Source organism: Schistocerca piceifrons, chromosome 3, assembly GCF_021461385.2.
Source record: "Schistocerca piceifrons isolate TAMUIC-IGC-003096 chromosome 3, iqSchPice1.1, whole genome shotgun sequence".
NCBI lineage: Eukaryota > Metazoa > Arthropoda > Insecta > Orthoptera > Acrididae > Schistocerca > Schistocerca piceifrons.
In genome coordinates this window covers 606564019-606581140 of record NC_060140.1, presented here as the reverse complement: position 1 = coordinate 606581140, position 17122 = coordinate 606564019, and the positions used below count along the sequence as shown (strand labels likewise).

General features: G+C 41.7%; 1 protein-coding gene across 1 annotated transcript in view; it reads right to left on the bottom strand.

The window, feature by feature from the left end:
• The window catches only part of LOC124788887 (microtubule-associated protein 1B-like), an 86430-nt gene that overhangs the window by 35781 nt on the left and 33527 nt on the right, over positions 1-17122 (bottom strand). The window contains exon 5 of the mRNA XM_047256169.1: positions 10040-10563. Within this exon, the coding sequence (XP_047112125.1) occupies positions 10040-10563 (524 nt within the window). The remainder of the gene's footprint in view (positions 1-10039; positions 10564-17122) is intronic.

Here is a 17122-nt window from a genome sequence, read left to right as displayed (position 1 = left end):
TGGGAAAGTCGTGGTATCGAACTTGAGCCAGAGACAGGGATTCCTGTGACATTATTCTGAGTATCTTGTATGAAAATTACTTAGAGCAGATAGTTAGAGAACCAGCTCATGAAGGTAATGTCTTAAATCTCCTAGCAACAAATAGACGTGAACTTACCGAATAAGTTACGTATAGGAAGATATCAGTGATTATAAGGCTGCTGTAGCAGCTATTACAAGGAATTTTAAGGAAGGTAGGAAGATATTTTTGCTCAGCAAGAGCGACGCTATACAAATTGCAGATATCTGAGTAGTCAGCATCAAATATTCATTGATGAGGACGAAGATGTGGAGCACAAATAGAAAAAAATCAAAAGTGTTGTTCAATATGCCTTAGACAAGTATGCTCCGAGCAAGGCCTAAAGGGATGGGAAAGACCCACAGTGGTTTAATAAGCCGAGTTAGGAAACTGTTTCATAAACAAAGAGAGCTTCATTTCAATTTCAAGGAAAGTCAAAACCTAGCTGAGAAACAATAGCTGAACGAAGCGAAAAATAAGCGTAAGGAGAGCAATGAGAAAAGGCTTTAATGACGTTGAAAGTAAAATTTTGTCAGTCGATCTAATCAACAACGCTAAGAGGGTTTGGCCTTACGTAAACTCAGTAAGTGGTTCGAAATCATCTATTTAGTCATTCAGTAACCATAATGGTACCGAAACGGAAACTAACAGAGAGAAAACCGAAATATTGAATTTGGTCTCCGAAATATTTTCACCGCAGAAGATTGTAATAAGGTACTCCTTTCAATAATCGAACGAACGTCGATATAGTAGATACTGAGATACCCGATCACGGAACAGAAAAAGAACTACAATCGCTTATTAGTATAAAGGCACCAGAACCAGATAAGATGCCTATAAGATTCTACAAAGATTATGCGAAGGAACTTGCTCCCCTTCTAACATCAGTTCATCGTAGATCGTTGGAGCAACGAAGAGTATCTAGCAACTGGAAAAAAAGGGCTTATTATTCCCATTTTCAAGAAGGGCCATAGAACAATGCACACTATTTTAGACCTATATAATTGGCTTCAATCTGTTGTAGAATTATGGAACGACAATCTCCTCTTTAGAAATCAACGCGGATTCCGCAAACAGAGACCTTGCAAAACTCAGCTCTCTCTGTTCCTCCATGAAATCGATAGAGGGTAGACAATGGCGCTCAGGTTGATCCCATGTTCCTTGACTTCAGAAAGGCATTTCACATCGTCCCGCACTGTCGTTTAGCGAAAAAAATACGAGCTCATCCGGTATCGGACCAAATTTGAGACTGGATCCAGGACTTCCTCGCAGGTGGAGCTCAACACGTCGCTCTCCACGGAAGAAAAGCGATAGATGTAAAAGTAGTTTCTCAGACACCACAAGCAAATATAAAATATGATATAGTAGAAACCTTAGGGTGCTCTATAAAACTGTTCGTAGATGATGTGGTTGTCTATAGGAAAGCAGCAATGCCAGAAGACAGTATTGATTTGCAGAATGACATGCAGAGGTTTGGTGAATGGTGCAGGCTGTGCCAGTTGACCTTGAACGTAAATAAATGTAACATATTGTGCACACATAGAAAAAGAAAGCCACTGTTGTACGAATACTCTACTGATGAGAAACTGCTCGAAAGATTATCTGCCGTAAAATACCTAGGAGTATACAGAGCGGCCTTAAGTGGAATGACCACATAAAAAAAATAGTACCAAAAGCAGAAGCCAGATTGAGATTCATAGAAAGAATCTTAAGGAAACGTAACTCACCCACGAAAGAAAGGTGCTTATAAGGCGCTTGTTCGACCGATTCTTGATTACTGTTCGTCAATATAGGATGCTTATAAGGTAGGACTGATAGAAGAGATAAAGAAGAGCCAACGAAAAGCGACACGTTTTTCGCCGGATCGTTTAGTATGCTGAGAGCGTTATAACAGTCGTGGTCGCAGACGTTACAAGGGAGGCGTAGTGCATCACGGAGAGGTTTATCAGTGGTATTTCGAGAGAGCACTTTCCGGGAAGACTCAGGCAACATATTACTTCTTCCCTCACATATCTCGCGTAATGATGACGACGAGAAAATTCGAGAAATTAGAGCGATTAAAGAGGCTTACCGACTCCCCATTCGCGATTGGGACAGGTTAGGGGGACTAGTTAGTAATACCAGAAGTATTCCCCACCATACACCGTTAGGTAGCTCGTGGAGTACAGGGTGTCCCACTCAAACCTCCCTGAAAAGAGAAAAACCACAGTAGATACGACAATGAACCCGTCGCCAGAGTGCAGCATGGTCGCATGATGTGAAAACAGCGACTCCACAGCAGCGCGCACAAGCAGTAGTGTGGTTTGCAGAAACGAAATCGCCGATTACGGTGCAAAGAAATTATCGTCGTTTGTATGAATGTGATCCACCTGATGTGAAAACAATTAAGGAATGGTATAGGAAATTTCAGGCAGCAGGAAGTGTTCTGAAACATTCTGGCAGTGCGGGCTAATGCACGACAGGATTGCTGGACCACTCTTCTTTGCGGAACAAACAGTGAATGGGTCCGTGTATCTGAACATGTTGGAGCAGTTTGTGTACCCTCAGATACAAGACTTCCAACCCAACATCATTTTTCAACAAGATGTAGCTCTGCCGCATTGGTCAACAGCTGTTCGCAAGTTCCTGGATAGGAAATTTCCCAATCGTTAGACTGAACACGAAACACTCATTGGCCGGCCACCACGTTCACCCGACATTACACAGCTTGATTTCTTCGTGTGGGGATTCGTGAAGGATCGCGTGTATGTTACCGAAGTGAACAAAATTCCCATGTTGCGACATCGTATCACTAATGCAATTGCAACAATAACAGAGGAAATGTTTCAGAGAACTTGGCCAAAAATTAAATACAGACTCGATGTTCTTCGTGCTACAAATGGTTCAGATTTAGAGGTGTACTGATGATAAATAAATAAATTCTTTGAGATGCTCTACAATGTGGTGCATTTTTCCTTGTTGGGTCTTTGAAATCAGGGAGGTTTGAGTGTGACACCCTGTATTATGTCGGGAAAACATTCTATGCGTCAGGCTGATACTCCTCTACATTTTTTCTGCCACGAGTAACAGTCCGATAAGGAATGAAGGGGAACTTCTGTGAAGTTTGGAAAGCTGGAAGCTCCGACGGCGAGCTGTGGATAGGATAGGTGGATAGTTCTGTTGGTTAGAGCAGACTTGCGAAAGAAAAGATTCTGGGTTCGACTCCTTGTCTACAACACAATTTTAATCTGCCAGGAAGTTTCAGAAAGCATACTGGTTAACATAAAGACTTAGGTGCTGGTTTAAGGGTTTATAGATGCGTTGGTACAACGTAAATTTGAGGACTGTAATGGACTTATTTTGACGCTTTAGTAATAGTACTCTTCCTTGAGGAGGGGTGGGTGACGATTAAGGCCTGTAGAGATTTTTTTGCTTTTATTTAATCGAATTTTTATGTTGTTTACAAATTGCAACACCTCCTAAGCTTTTCATGCTAATTAAGGCCCTATAAGCATGGTCTTCTCCAAATGTACTCCTGACCGAAAAGCGATTCTGGTAACTGGAGTCCAAAGTTTTTATTAATCATGCCTTCTGCGTTCTTGTGAACATATTTCCATAGCAACTTTCATTCCCTAACAAATATTTCTTTATATCTAACCGAGAAGTGAAATACCAGTTTTCATAAATATAGCTTTAATATTGTTTTAATGTAAGGAAATATTTTCTTAAAAATGTTCATCCCCTACAGTACTTCCCTAGGGGCTAAATTTCCAGAAACAGGGAAATAAGTATTTTTTTATTTCTAACAGAGAGGTCAAATACCAATCTCCATAGATGTAGCCTTAAAAATCCTTTAGTAGTTCTTTAGTAACTATTTATTTTAAAAAACACTTTCAATAAATATTTTACCCCTTAGTGGTTGTATTTCTAAAAATGCTGGAACACGTATCTTTTTATTTTATGACTGAGAAACAAAATACTAGTTTTCGTAGTTCCACCTTCAAAATTTCCTGAATAGCGACTTACTTTCAAGAAGCATTTTACCCCCTATTTCATCCCCTTAGGAGTGGAATTTCGGACAATCCCTTCTTAAACGACACCTACAGTATAAGATCCACATCCTCTCTAGACTTCAAGTTTCTCTCCTTAGCGGTTTGGCCCGAGTGATGTAGAATCAATGAATCGGTTTGACCTCATTTCACCCACTTAGGAGTAGAATTTCCAAAAACAGTGAAAAACGTATTTTTTCATCTTTAACCGAGAAACCAATCACCAATTTCCAAAGATTTAGCTGTAAAAATGCTTTCGCAAAGAAATATTTCCATAAAACGCTACATTCCCTATTTCATCCCCTTAGGGACTGAATTTCTTAAAACAGTGACATACTTATGTTTTATATCTAATAGAGAAGCCAAATACAAATTTTCACAGATTTAGCTTCAAAAATTGCAAAATAATAATTGCATAAAAACTTTCATCTCCCGTTTTACAACCGAAGTGGTTGAATTTCCAAAAATAGTGCAGTAAGTATTTTTTTATTTTTAACTGAGAAGCCAAATTTAAATATTCATAGTTTCAGCTTCCACCTCCCGCCCCCCCCCCTCCCCACAACCCCCGGAAACCATATACCTTGCCGTTGGTGGGGAGGCTTGCGTGCCTCAGCGTACCGTAGGTGCAACCGCAACGGAGGGATATCTGTTGAGAGGCCAGACAAACGTGTGGTTCCGGAAGAGGGGCAGTAGCCTTTTCAGTAGTTGCAGGGGCAACAGTCTGGATGATTGACTGATCTGGCCTTGTAACACTAACGAAAACAGCCTTGCTGTGCTGGTACTGCGATCGGCCGAAAGCAAGGGGAAACTACGGCCGTAATTTTTCCCGAGGGCATGCCGCTTTACTGTATGGTTAAATGATGATGGCGTCCTCTTGGGTAAAATATTCCGGGGGTAATCAGCAGGACGTCGTTATCAGGAGAAAGAAAACTGGCCTTCTACGGATCGGAGCGTGGAATGTCAGATCCCTTAAACGGGCACGTAGGTTAGAAAATTTAAAAAGGGAAATGGATAGGTTAAAGTTAGATATAGTGGGAATTAGCGAAGTTCTGTGGCAGGAAGAACAAGACTTCTGGTCAGGTGAATACAGGGTTATAAATACAAAATCAAATAGGGGTAATGCAGGAGTAGGTTTAATAATGAATAAAAAAAATAGGAGTGCGGGTAAGCTACTACAAACAGCATAGTGAACGCATTATTGTGGCCAAGATAGACACGAAGCCCACCCTACTACAGTAGTACAAGTTTATATGCCAACTAGCTCTGCAGATGATGAAGAAATTGAAGAAATGTATGATGAGATAAAAGAAATTATTCAGATAGTGAAGGAAGACGAAAATTTAATAGTCATGGGTGACTGGAATTCGATAGTAGGAAAAGGAAGAGAAGGAAGGGATGTAGGTGAATATGGATTGGGGGTAAGAAATGAAAGAGGAAGCCGCCTGGTAGAATTCTGCACAAAGCATAACTTAATCATAGCTAACACTTGGTTCAAGAATCATAAAAGAAGGTTGTATACATGGAAAAAACCTGGAGATACTGACAGGTTTCAGATAGATTATATAACGGTAAGACAGAGATTTAGGAACTACGTTTTAAATTGTAAGACATTTCCAGGGGCAGATGTGGACTCTGACCACACTCTATTGGTTATGAACTGTAGATTAAAACTAAAGAAACTGCAAAAAGTTGGCAATTTAAGGAGATGGGACATGGATAAACTGAAAGAATCAGAGGTTGTACAGAGTGTCAGGGAGAGCGTAAGAGAGCAATTGACAAGAATGGGGGAATGAAATACAGTAGAAGAAGAATGGATAGCTTAGAAGGATGAAGTAGTGAAGGTAGCAGAGGATCAAGTAGGTAAAAAGACGAGGGCTAGTAGAAATTCTTGGGTAACATAAGAAATATTGAATTTAATTGATGAAAGGAGAAAATATAAAAATGCAGTAAATGAAGCAGGCAAAAAGGGAATACAAACGTCTCAAAAATGAGATGGACAGGAAGTGCAAAATGTCTAAGCAGGGATGGCTAGAGGACAAATTTAAGGATCTAGAGGCTTATCTCACTAGGGCTAAGATAGATACTGCCTACAGAAAAATTAAAGAGACCTTTCGAGAAAAGAGAACCACTTGTATGAATATCGAGAGCTCAGATGGAAACCCAGTTCTAAGCAAAGAAGGGAAAGCAGAAAGGTGAAAGGAGTATACAGAAGGTCTACACAAGGGCGATGTACTTGAGGACAATATTATGGAAAAGGAAGAGGATATAGATGAAGATGAAATGGGAGATATGATAATGTGTGAAGAGTTTGACAGAGCACTGAAAGACCTAAGTCGAAACAAGGAACGGGGAGTAGACAACATTCCATTAGAACTACTGATAGCCTACTCTACCATCTGGTGAGCAAGATGTATGAGACAGGCGAAATACCCACAGACTTCAAGAAGAATATAATAATTCCAATCCCAAAAAAAGAAGGTGTTGACAGATGTGAAAATTACCGAACTATCAGTTTAATAAGTCACGGCTGCAAAATACTAACGCGAATTCTTTACAGACGAATGGAAAAACTGATAGAAGCCGACCTCGGGGAAGATCATTTTGGATTCCGTAGAAATGTTGGAACACGTGAGGCAATACTGACCCTACGGCTTATCTTAGAAGCTAGATTAAGAAAAGGTAAACCTACATTTCTTGCATTTGTAGACTCTGTTTCAAATTCTGAAGGTGGCCGGGGTAAAATACAGGGAGCGAAAGGCTATTTACAATTTTTACAGAAACCAGATGGCAGTTATAAGAGTCGAGGGACATGAAAGAGAAGTAGTGGTTGGGAAGGGAGTGAGACAGGGTTGTAGCCTCTCCCCGATGTTATTCGATCTGTATATTGAGCAAGCAGTAAAGGAAACAAAAGAAAAATTCGGAAGAGTATTAAAATCCATGGAGAAGAAATAAAACCTGTGAGGTTCGCCGATGACATTGTAATTCTGTCAGAGACAGCAAAGGACTTGGAAGGACAGTTGAACGGAATGGACAGTATCTTGAAAGGAGGATATAAGATGAACATCAACAAAAGCAAAACAAGGATAATGGAATGTAGTCGAGTTAACTCGGGTGATGCTGAGGGAATTAGATTAGGAAATGAGACACTTAAAGTAGTAAAGGAGTTTTGCTATTTGGGGAGCAAAATAACTGATGATGGTCGAAGTAGAGAGGATATAAAATGTAGACTGGCAATGGCAAGGAAATCGTTTCTGAAGAAGAGAAATTTGTTAACATCGAGTATAGATTTAAGCGTCAGGAAGTTGTTTCTGAAAGTATTTGTATGGAGTGTAGCCATGTATGGAAGTGAAACATGGACGATAAATAGTTTGGACAAGAAGAGAATAGAAACTTTTGAAATGTGGTGCTACAGAAGAATGCTGAAGATTAGATGGGTAGATCACATAACTAATGAGGAGGTATTGAATAGAATTGGGGAGAAGAGAAGTTTGTGGCACAACTTGACTAGAAGAAGGGATCGGTTGGTAGGACGTTCTGAGGCATCAAAGGATCACCAGTTTAGTATTGGAGGGCAGTGTGGAGGGTAAAAATCGTAGAGGGAGACCAAGAGATGAATACGCTAAGCAAATTCAGAAGGATGTAGGCTGCAGTACGTACTGGGAGATGAAGCAGCTTGCACAGGATAAGTAGCATGGAGAGCTGCATCAAACGAGTCTCAGAACTGAAGACCACAACAACAACAATAGTTTTAGCTTTATGCTTTCATAATAAAAAATTTTCACACTAAACCTCATCGCCTAATTCACCCCCTTAGGCGTTCAATTTCCAAAAACAATGAAATACGTATTTTTTTATTTGTAACCGAGAAGTCAAATAGCATTTGTTCATAAATGTAGCTTTAAAATTACTCTACTAGTTATTGAATAATGATATATTTTCAAAAAAAGATTTCACCCTCTATTTTACCCCCCTAGGGTTAAATTTCCAAAAATGCTGAAACACATATGTCTTTATTTCTGACTGAGAAACCAAATACCAATTTTCGTAGGCCTAGCTGAAAAATTGGTTTAATACCGACATTTTTGAAAAAACACTTCATCCCCTATTTCATCTCCACAGGGTTGGAAAATCAAAAAAAAAAAAAACCTTCTTAAGCGATGGCTACAGTATGAGATCCACACCTTCTCCAAATTTCAAGTTTTTGTGCTGAGCGGGTTGGGCTGGGCCATGTGAGGCAATTAGTCAGTCAGTCAGTTAAGATTATTATTAGAAAGTATTGCGGTAGACTTACACGTGCCTACAGATAATTCAGCCAAGGCCCATAAAACTATTGTATTCCAGTGGTGATAACGGAAACAGATTAAGTTCATACTACATGAGTGAAGAAGTTATATGGCGTGGATCGAGTATATGGGCTGTTCCTCAAATCTCGCCAAGCGACTGGTACACAACCAGTAATCCCCGATTCCTTAAAGAATCGGACTCACGTGTACTCACATAAAACAGCTTCAAACTTCTGATTACGTTACAAATGAGTTAAAGTTTAAGCATTTGACGTAAAGCATGTAATCAAGAAAAAGTTTAGAAAAGGTTTGAAATTATATTTAAAGTTTGTTGCAAGTCACTAAGAGCTCTCATTCTCAAATAGTGTATGAATATAGCGTGCCGTGAGTAAGGCTGCGTCAAGACATATAAAAGATTCTATCTCTAATACTTATTTTACCGTGTTAAACCTTTAAAGTTTATACGTCTTAATGAGAAGATTATGACAGCATTTTAAATTTTTAAATTCTGTCGACAATAAATATGAAATGCTAAAAATCAAATTTTTGTTGCCCCTGGAAGCTGTTAGATGGCAGCCAGCATTCGAAACAGCGTGACCTTGCACCGGATTAGTCTTTTACTAATACAGGTGTGACCTGTGTGCTCCTGTGTGCTCAGTGCTTGTAATTTTTGTATCTTGTGTCACATTTATATAATTATATTTCGATGTACCCGTGTAAGCTGATGATGATGCAACACATAACAACATCTTTAGTGAAATTTCCGGAAAAGAGATGGGATCATACGAAACGTAATGATCGAGATTAGCGGCGCATCGACTTTTTCCCATAATCACTCGATGTGCACATAGAGAAGAGGACTGCACCGATGGTTCTCATCTTCGTAGATACCGTTTTTTAGAAAACCGTGGCAGTCGCTGTGTTACTGTCTTTTTCTTCTAATCGGCAATCGGATTCCATTAAAACGGAGAACGTATGAGTAGTTCCGTTAAATAAAAGTTTCATCACTGTCACAGCATATAAACAAACACTGACCTTACAGCAAAACCCTTGCCCTCAGTTTATAAACAAGCACTGACGGTACAGAAAAACCCTAACTCCTTGGCGTACCATCGCTTATCCAATATATTTTTCCAGTAACTTGAACCATTAAATAAATAAGCCACTCAATGTGTGATGATACAGGGACAAAAATGGTTCTGAAAACAAAGTTCAGGTTGAGGTACTCATTGGAAGTATTGACGAAGATTGGTGTCGGATGCAGCCATTAGCAACTCTACCCCAATCTATAACGAGGTGTTACCTGTACGTTATTGGATGTAGTGTCTAGTTCGGATAATGGTGCAGTACCGTAGAACAATTCCATTGAGAACGACGATATGGACTCGGTGAGGAAAGAGACCATAGGAATATATGTGGTTATTTTTCTGGGAAGGAGCTGTCGAATATAATAAACGTGACGATACAATATGTTACTAAAAGCATATGCAACATATCTGTAGATTGTTCTACCTGATGTTGTGTGGTGTATCTTAGTGTCTACTACAGAAGTCAACATCTAATCTTAAGTCACTAAAATGTTACTGCTGAAAAATCCAGCGTCTTAAAAGTTCTCGCATTGTCATGAAGACGCAACATTAGTAAACACAATGAGGTAATGGGGTTCATACCTGCTTTTCCTGCTGCTCTCAACAGCAGGAGTTACCACCAGATCTTGTTCCGCCTCTGTGCTGGATTCCTCATCCAGATTCTTCGTCTTCTCCTCAGTCACTTCACTCTGCTCTTCCGGCTCTTCATCCAGCCTTTCCTCTATCATCTTATGCATTGCTCTTTTCTTCGTCAGTACTCTAGACACGTGCTTCCTTTTGAGTGTCTGAGTGCCGATGTTCTTCCGCTGTATTGGAGTGCGTTCCTGCTTTAGAAGAGTTCCAGTGGCTGCATCCGTTGGTAATGTCTCACCTACGCCCCCCATTAATGGCGATCCTGGTCTGCGTCTGTTTGGAGGTGCTTTGGGCCTGCACTTCCTCACTGATGGCCTAGTCTTCTTTTGCTGCGGGACCTGCTCAGGATGGCTCGTTTCGTCCTCGCCTTTCTCTGACGTGACTTCTGTCTCTTCCTGAATAGAGTTGTCCTCCTCGAAGTGGAACTCCGATGCAATGGAAGATGTTTCTCCAAACTCTTTCTCCTGTTGAATCTATAACACAGAAAATGCATTACTGTCTTATCGTCTGTCTGTTTTGAAACTCAATTAGCTTTATTTTAGTTGTACACAACAACTTATTTAGCTCCTACTCCTCAGGCTACCAATAACAAATGTGGCATAGTATATTTCGAACGACAATGCAAAATGTAACTTCTTCGAAAGCAAAATAATAATGCCGGCTGCATATCTTTAGCTACTACTGTATAGACAAAATTATTTGGCATGTAGTTGTATGCAATGGAGACTCATCACAACAGTTTGAGTGGTTAGCGTACAGCACTCCTATCACACAAGTAAAGTATGTGGAAGCCCTATACGTGTTCTTGGTATCGACTTTAATAATGCTGAAGTAGCTGGTGCAAAATTGGATTACTATTAACGTTCTGTGTTGTGAGTCAACTCTGTTACATGCTGTAAGACGTTTGGAAAGAGTATCGCCACGAGAAGTTGTTGTCTACAAAACTTTAATTTTAATTGAATCTTCATAGGCGCTTAACAAAATTGAAGCTTCATAGGCGCTTAACAAAAATGTATCCGTTGTCAGTGCTGACAAACAACTGCTTATTGATTCTCGACATATTGAATGCTGATAATTGTTTCATTAGTTGACTATAAGGTCGTAATGATGTCATAAAATATGTTGTTATTGATGATTTACCCATGTACGGTAGTATCTAATATGAGGATTAGCATAATCTAACGCCCGGGTTCCCGGGTTCGATTCCCGGCGGGATCAGGGATTTTCTCTGCCTCGTGATGACTGGGTGTTGTGTGCTGTCCTTAGGTTAGTTACGTTTAAGTAGTTCTAAGTTCTAGGGGACTGATGACCATAGCTGTTAAGTCCCATAGTGCTCAGAGCCATGTGGACCAAGCATAATCTATTTTTAAAACTGACTGTGGCTAATCGCCTTCTTGCGCGATGTTCTGTATGTTTAATGTAATGTGACCATTAAGGGTAATGTGAAACAACGTGTTACTAAAAATCTTTGCTTACATGGCCTATCATCAGTGCGCTCCCTGCCGCCGTTGGATAAGCAGCTGAGCAGCAAGTCGTATACTCCTAGCTCACTCATTTGTTACATAGTTTAATTCTTAATTTCTTTGCGTGTTTTTGGTTCTTGCATTGTTTAATTCATAAATTTCGGGCGTATTATAGTATTTGAGAGTTGTAGCATCGCGTTTTAGTACCTGAATAGTGTAAATTCGCGTAGTCGTTTGTCTACTGTTTTGTTTTGAACGGCCAGTGTCGGTTGGTCGCAGTCAGTGTGCTCCCTGCCGCCGTTGGATAAGCAGCTGAGCAGCAAGTCGTATACTCCTAGCTCACTCATTTGTTACATAGTTTAATTCTTAATTTCTTTGCGTGTTTTTGGTACTTGCATTGTTTAATTCATAAATTTCGGGCGTATTATAGTATTTGAGAGTGTAGCATCGTGTTTTAGTACCTGAATAGTGTAATTTCGCTTAGTCTCCTTCCGCCGCCGAGCAGTGTCAGCAGTGCGCAAGTAGCAGCATTACTGCATTTACTAGGCAATCTTGTATTTTAATAACCGTTTAAATTTTGTCGATTTGTTTGCGCTCTCTGTAGATTAGTTCAGACGTTCTTAGCAAAACAGTTTTTAGCATGGATAGGGACTGCAACTGCTGTGTTCGGATGCAGGCTGAGTTGGCATCCCTTCGCTCCCAGCTTCAGGCAGTGTTGGCTTCGGTCACACAGCTTGAGGCTGTTGCCAATGGGCATCACTGTGGGGGTCGGGATGGGGGTTTGTCGGGGACGGCCAGCTCGTCCCACGCATCCCCTGATCGGACTACGACTGTGGTTGCCCGGGATCCTGCCCGCATTGAGGCTGATCCCTCACCTGTGGTAGAGTGGGAGGTCGTTTCAAGGTGTGGCAGGGGGCGAAAGACATTCCGGAGGGCTGAACGGAAAGCCTCTCCAGTTTGTCTGACGAACCGGTTTCAGGCTCTGTCTCAGGCTGATACTGATCTTCGGCCTGACATGGCTGCTTGTCCTGTTCCAGAGGTTGCCCCTCAGTCTGCAAGATCCGGGCAGTCGCAGAGGGTGGGCTTACTGGTAGTTGGGAGCTCCAACGTCAGGCGCGTAATGGGGCCCCTTAGGGAAATGGCAGCAAGAGAGGGGAAGAAAACCAATGTGCACTCCGTGTGCATACCGGGGGGAGTCATTCCAGATGTGGAAAGGGTCCTTCCGGATGCCATGAAGGGTACAGGGTGCACCCATCTGCAGGTGGTCGCTCATGTCGGCACCAATGATGTGTGTCGCTATGGATCGGAGGAAATCCTCTCTGGCTTCCGGCGGCTATCTGATTTGGTGAAGACTGCCAGTCTCGCTAGCGGGATGAAAGCAGAGCTCACCATCTGCAGCATCGTCGACAGGACTGACTGCGGACCTTTGGTACAGAGCCGAGTGGAGGGTCTGAATCAGAGGCTGAGACGGTTCTGCGACCGTGTGGGCTGCAGATTCCTCGACTTGCGCCATAGGGTGGTGGGGTTTCGGGTTCCGCTGGATAGGTCAGGAGTCCACTACACGCAACAAGCGGCTACACGGGTAGCAGGGGTTGTGTGGCGTGGGCTGGGCGGTTTTTTAGGTTAGATGGCCTTGGGCAAGTACAGAAAGGGCAACAGCCTCAACGGCTGCGGGGCAAAGTCAGGACATGCGGGGACCAAGCAGCAATCGGTATTGTAATTGTCAACTGTCGAAGCTGCGTTGGTAAAGTACCGGAACTTCAAGCGCTGATAGAAAGCACCGAAGCTAAAATCGTTATAGGTACAGAAAGCTGGCTTAAGCCAGAGATAAATTCTGCCGAAATTTTTACAAAGGTACAGACGGTGTTTAGAAAGGATAGATTGCATGCAACCGGTGGTGGAGTGTTCATCGCTGTTAGTAGTAGTTTATCCTGTAGTGAAGTAGAAGTGGATAGTTCCTGTGAATTATTATGGGTGGAGGTTACACTAAACAACCGAACTAGGTTAATAATTGGCTCCTTTTACCGACCTCCCGACTCAGCAGCATTAGTGGCAGAACAACTGAGAGAAAATTTGGAATACATTTCACATAAATTTTCTCAGCATGTTATAGTCTTAGGTGGAGATTTCAATTTACCAGATATAGACTGGGACACTCAGATGTTTAGGACGGGTGGTAGGGACAGAGCATCGAGTGACATTATACTGAGTGCACTATCCGAAAATTACCTCGAGCAATTAAACAGAGAACCGACTCGTGGAGATAACATATTGGACCTACTGATAACAAACAGACCCGAACTTTTCGAATCTGTATGTACAGAACAGGGAATCAGTGATCATAAGGCCGTTGCAGCATCCCTGAATATGGAAGTTAATAGGAATATAAAAAAAGGGAGGAAGGTTTATCTGTTTAGCAAGAGTAATAGAAGGCAGATTTCAGACTACCTAACAGATCAAAACGAAAATTTCTGTTCCGGCACTGACAATGTTGAGTGTTTATGGAAAAAGTTCAAGGCAATCGTAAAATGCGTTTTAGACAGGTACGTGCCGAGTAAAACTGTGAGGGACGGGAAAAACCCACCGTGGTACAACAACAAAGTTGGGAAACTACTGCGAAAGCAAAGAGAGCTCCACTCAAAGTTTAAACGCAGCCAAAACCTCTCAGACAAACAGAAGCTAAACGATGTCAAAGTTAGCGTAAGGAGGGCTATGCGTGAAGCGTTCATTGAATTCGAAAGTAAAATTCTATGTACCGACTTGACAGAAAATCCTAGGAAGTTCTGGTCTTACGTTAAATCAGTAAGTGGCTCGAAACAGCATATACAGACACTACGGGATGATGATGGCATTGAAACAGAGGATGACACGCGTAAAGCTGAAATACTAAACACCTTTTTCCAAAGCTGTTTCACAGAGGAAGACCGCACTGCAGTTCCTTCTCTAAATCCTCGCACAAACGAAAAAATGGCTGACATCGAAATAAGTGTCCAAGGAATAGAAAAGCAACTGGAATCACTCAATAGAGGAAAGTCCACTGGACCTGACGGGATACCAATTCGATTCTACACAGAGTACGCGAAAGAACTTGCCCCCCTTCTAACAGCCGTGTACCGCAAGTCTCTAGAGGAACGGAGGGTTCCAAATGATTGGAAAAGAGCACAGATAGTCCCAGTCTTCAAGAAGGGTCGTCGAGCAGATGCGCAAAACTATAGACCTATATCTCTTACGTCGATCTCTTGTAGAATTTTAGAACATGTTTTTTGCTCGCGTATCATGTCATTTCTGGAAACCCAGAATCTACTATGTAGGAATCAACATGGATTCCGGAAACAGCGATCGTGTGAGACCCAACTCGCCTTATTTGTTCATGAGACCCAGAAAATATTAGATACAGGCTCCCAGGTAGATGCTATTTTTCTTGACTTCCGGAAGGCGTTCGATACAGTTCCGCACTGTCGCCTGATAAACAAAGTAAGAGCCTACGGAATATCAGACCAGCTGTGTGGCTGGATTGACGAGTTTTTAGCAAACAGAACACAGCATGTTGTTATCAATGGAGAGACGTCTACAGACGTTAAAGTAACCTCTGGCGTGCCACAGGGGAGTGTTATGGGACCATTGCTTTTCACAATATATATAAATGACCTAGTAGATAGTGTCGGAAGTTCCATGCGGCTTTTCGCGGATGATGCTGTAGTATACAGAGAAGTTGCTGCATTAGAAAATTGTAGCGAAATACAGGAAGATCTGCAGCGGATAGGCACTTGGTGCAGGGAGTGGCAACTGACCCATAACATAGACAAATGTAATGTATTGCGAATACATAGAAAGAAGGATCCTTTATTGTATGATTATATGATAGCGGAACAAACACTGGTAGCAGTTACTTCTGTAAAATATCTGGGAGTATGCGTACGGAACGATTTGAAGTGGAATGATCATATAAAACTAATTGTTGGTAAGGCGGGTACCAGGTTGAGATTCATTGGGAGAGTGCTTAGAAAATGTAGTCCATCAACAAAGGAGGTGGCTTACAAAACACTCGTTCGACCTATACTTGAGTATTGCTCATCAGTGTGGGATCCGTACCAGGTCGGGTTGACGGAGGAGATAGAGAAGATCCAAAGAAGAGCGGCGCGTTTCGTCACTGGGTTATTTGGTAACCGTGATAGCGTTACGGAGATGTTTAATAAACTCAAGTGGCAGACTCTGCAAGAGAGGCGCTCTGCATCGCGGTGTAGCTTGCTCGCCAGGTTTCGAGAGGGTGCGTTTCTGGATGAGGTATCGAATATATTGCTTCCCCCTACTTATACTTCCCGAGGAGATCACGAATGTAAAATTAGAGAGATTAGAGCGCGCACGGAGGCTTTCAGACAGTCGTTCTTCCCGCGAACCATACGCGACTGGAACAGGAAAGGGAGGTAATGACAGTGGCACGTAAAGTGCCCTCCGCCACACACCGTTGGGTGGCTTGCGGAGTATCAATGTAGATGTAGATGTAGATGAATGCAGAATCACACATAACACAAGAAAATAAATAAAACCTACTCTACCATTCTTCCAAGAGTTAGAAACTTTGAACAAATGACAGCGTACTTGCTGAACATGTTGTCCAAAGGGCTACAGTATGACATTAACCCTAACTACGAGACGTCCGGCACGCAGCAGCAGCCAAAAATGTAGTGCAGAAAGTAAGGAGGGCTGTTCGAGTTGTATGCCAGTGTGGTCATTGTTCTCCTTATGTAAGCAAATCAGCCATTTGCTCTCGGATCCTTATGTAAACAAACTGCGTTTGTTTATGATGTTGCTATTGGAACACAACTGTCAATTTAACTATCCCTATGTATTGATCAAGATAGGTGCCAAGTAGTCTATGTTTATGCAAAACTAGCTTAATCTTAGTGATTATATCTTATTACCAAAAAAGGCGTCTACCCTCCACTACTTGTGCAGTGTGTGTTCCCTCCCCCAACCACGACCCCTTTTTAGGGTACCCAGCATCATGAGATGGGATTTGGCATTCGTGGTCTGTACCTCGCTCGAGCAACAGCATTAAATTTGGGTGATATAACAAATCTGAAGCAAAGCATCTACCCAGTGGTACTTACTGTTTTGGGGCCTCCTTTATGCAATTTCCAGCAAAGTGTGACTCCTAAGAGCATTTTTTTGCGACTGATATTCAGAGTTTTGGGGATATTTCGCTGATTTCCTCCTACTTTCCAAGATTTCGCACATAATTATAAGCAGCTACCACCACCGTGTATGCCCTGCTATCTTTTGTGATTTTTTTCTCAATATGACATATACACCCACTCTTTCTTTTTTCAAGAAGACACGTAAATAAGTTTAACGACTATCGCCGTCGTACGTGCCCTGCAATCACACCAATGTATGGCACTGTTTACAGTTTTGGTGCTTTTTATTGATCTTCTCCCACATGTTATCAAGAAGACAGAGGATATCACTAAATAACTTTTGCCTGTACACTACTACTACTGTTCCTAGCACAACCACATAGGATAGGAAATAGGGGAACTGTGAAAAACTATGAACTTCACTTAAAAGC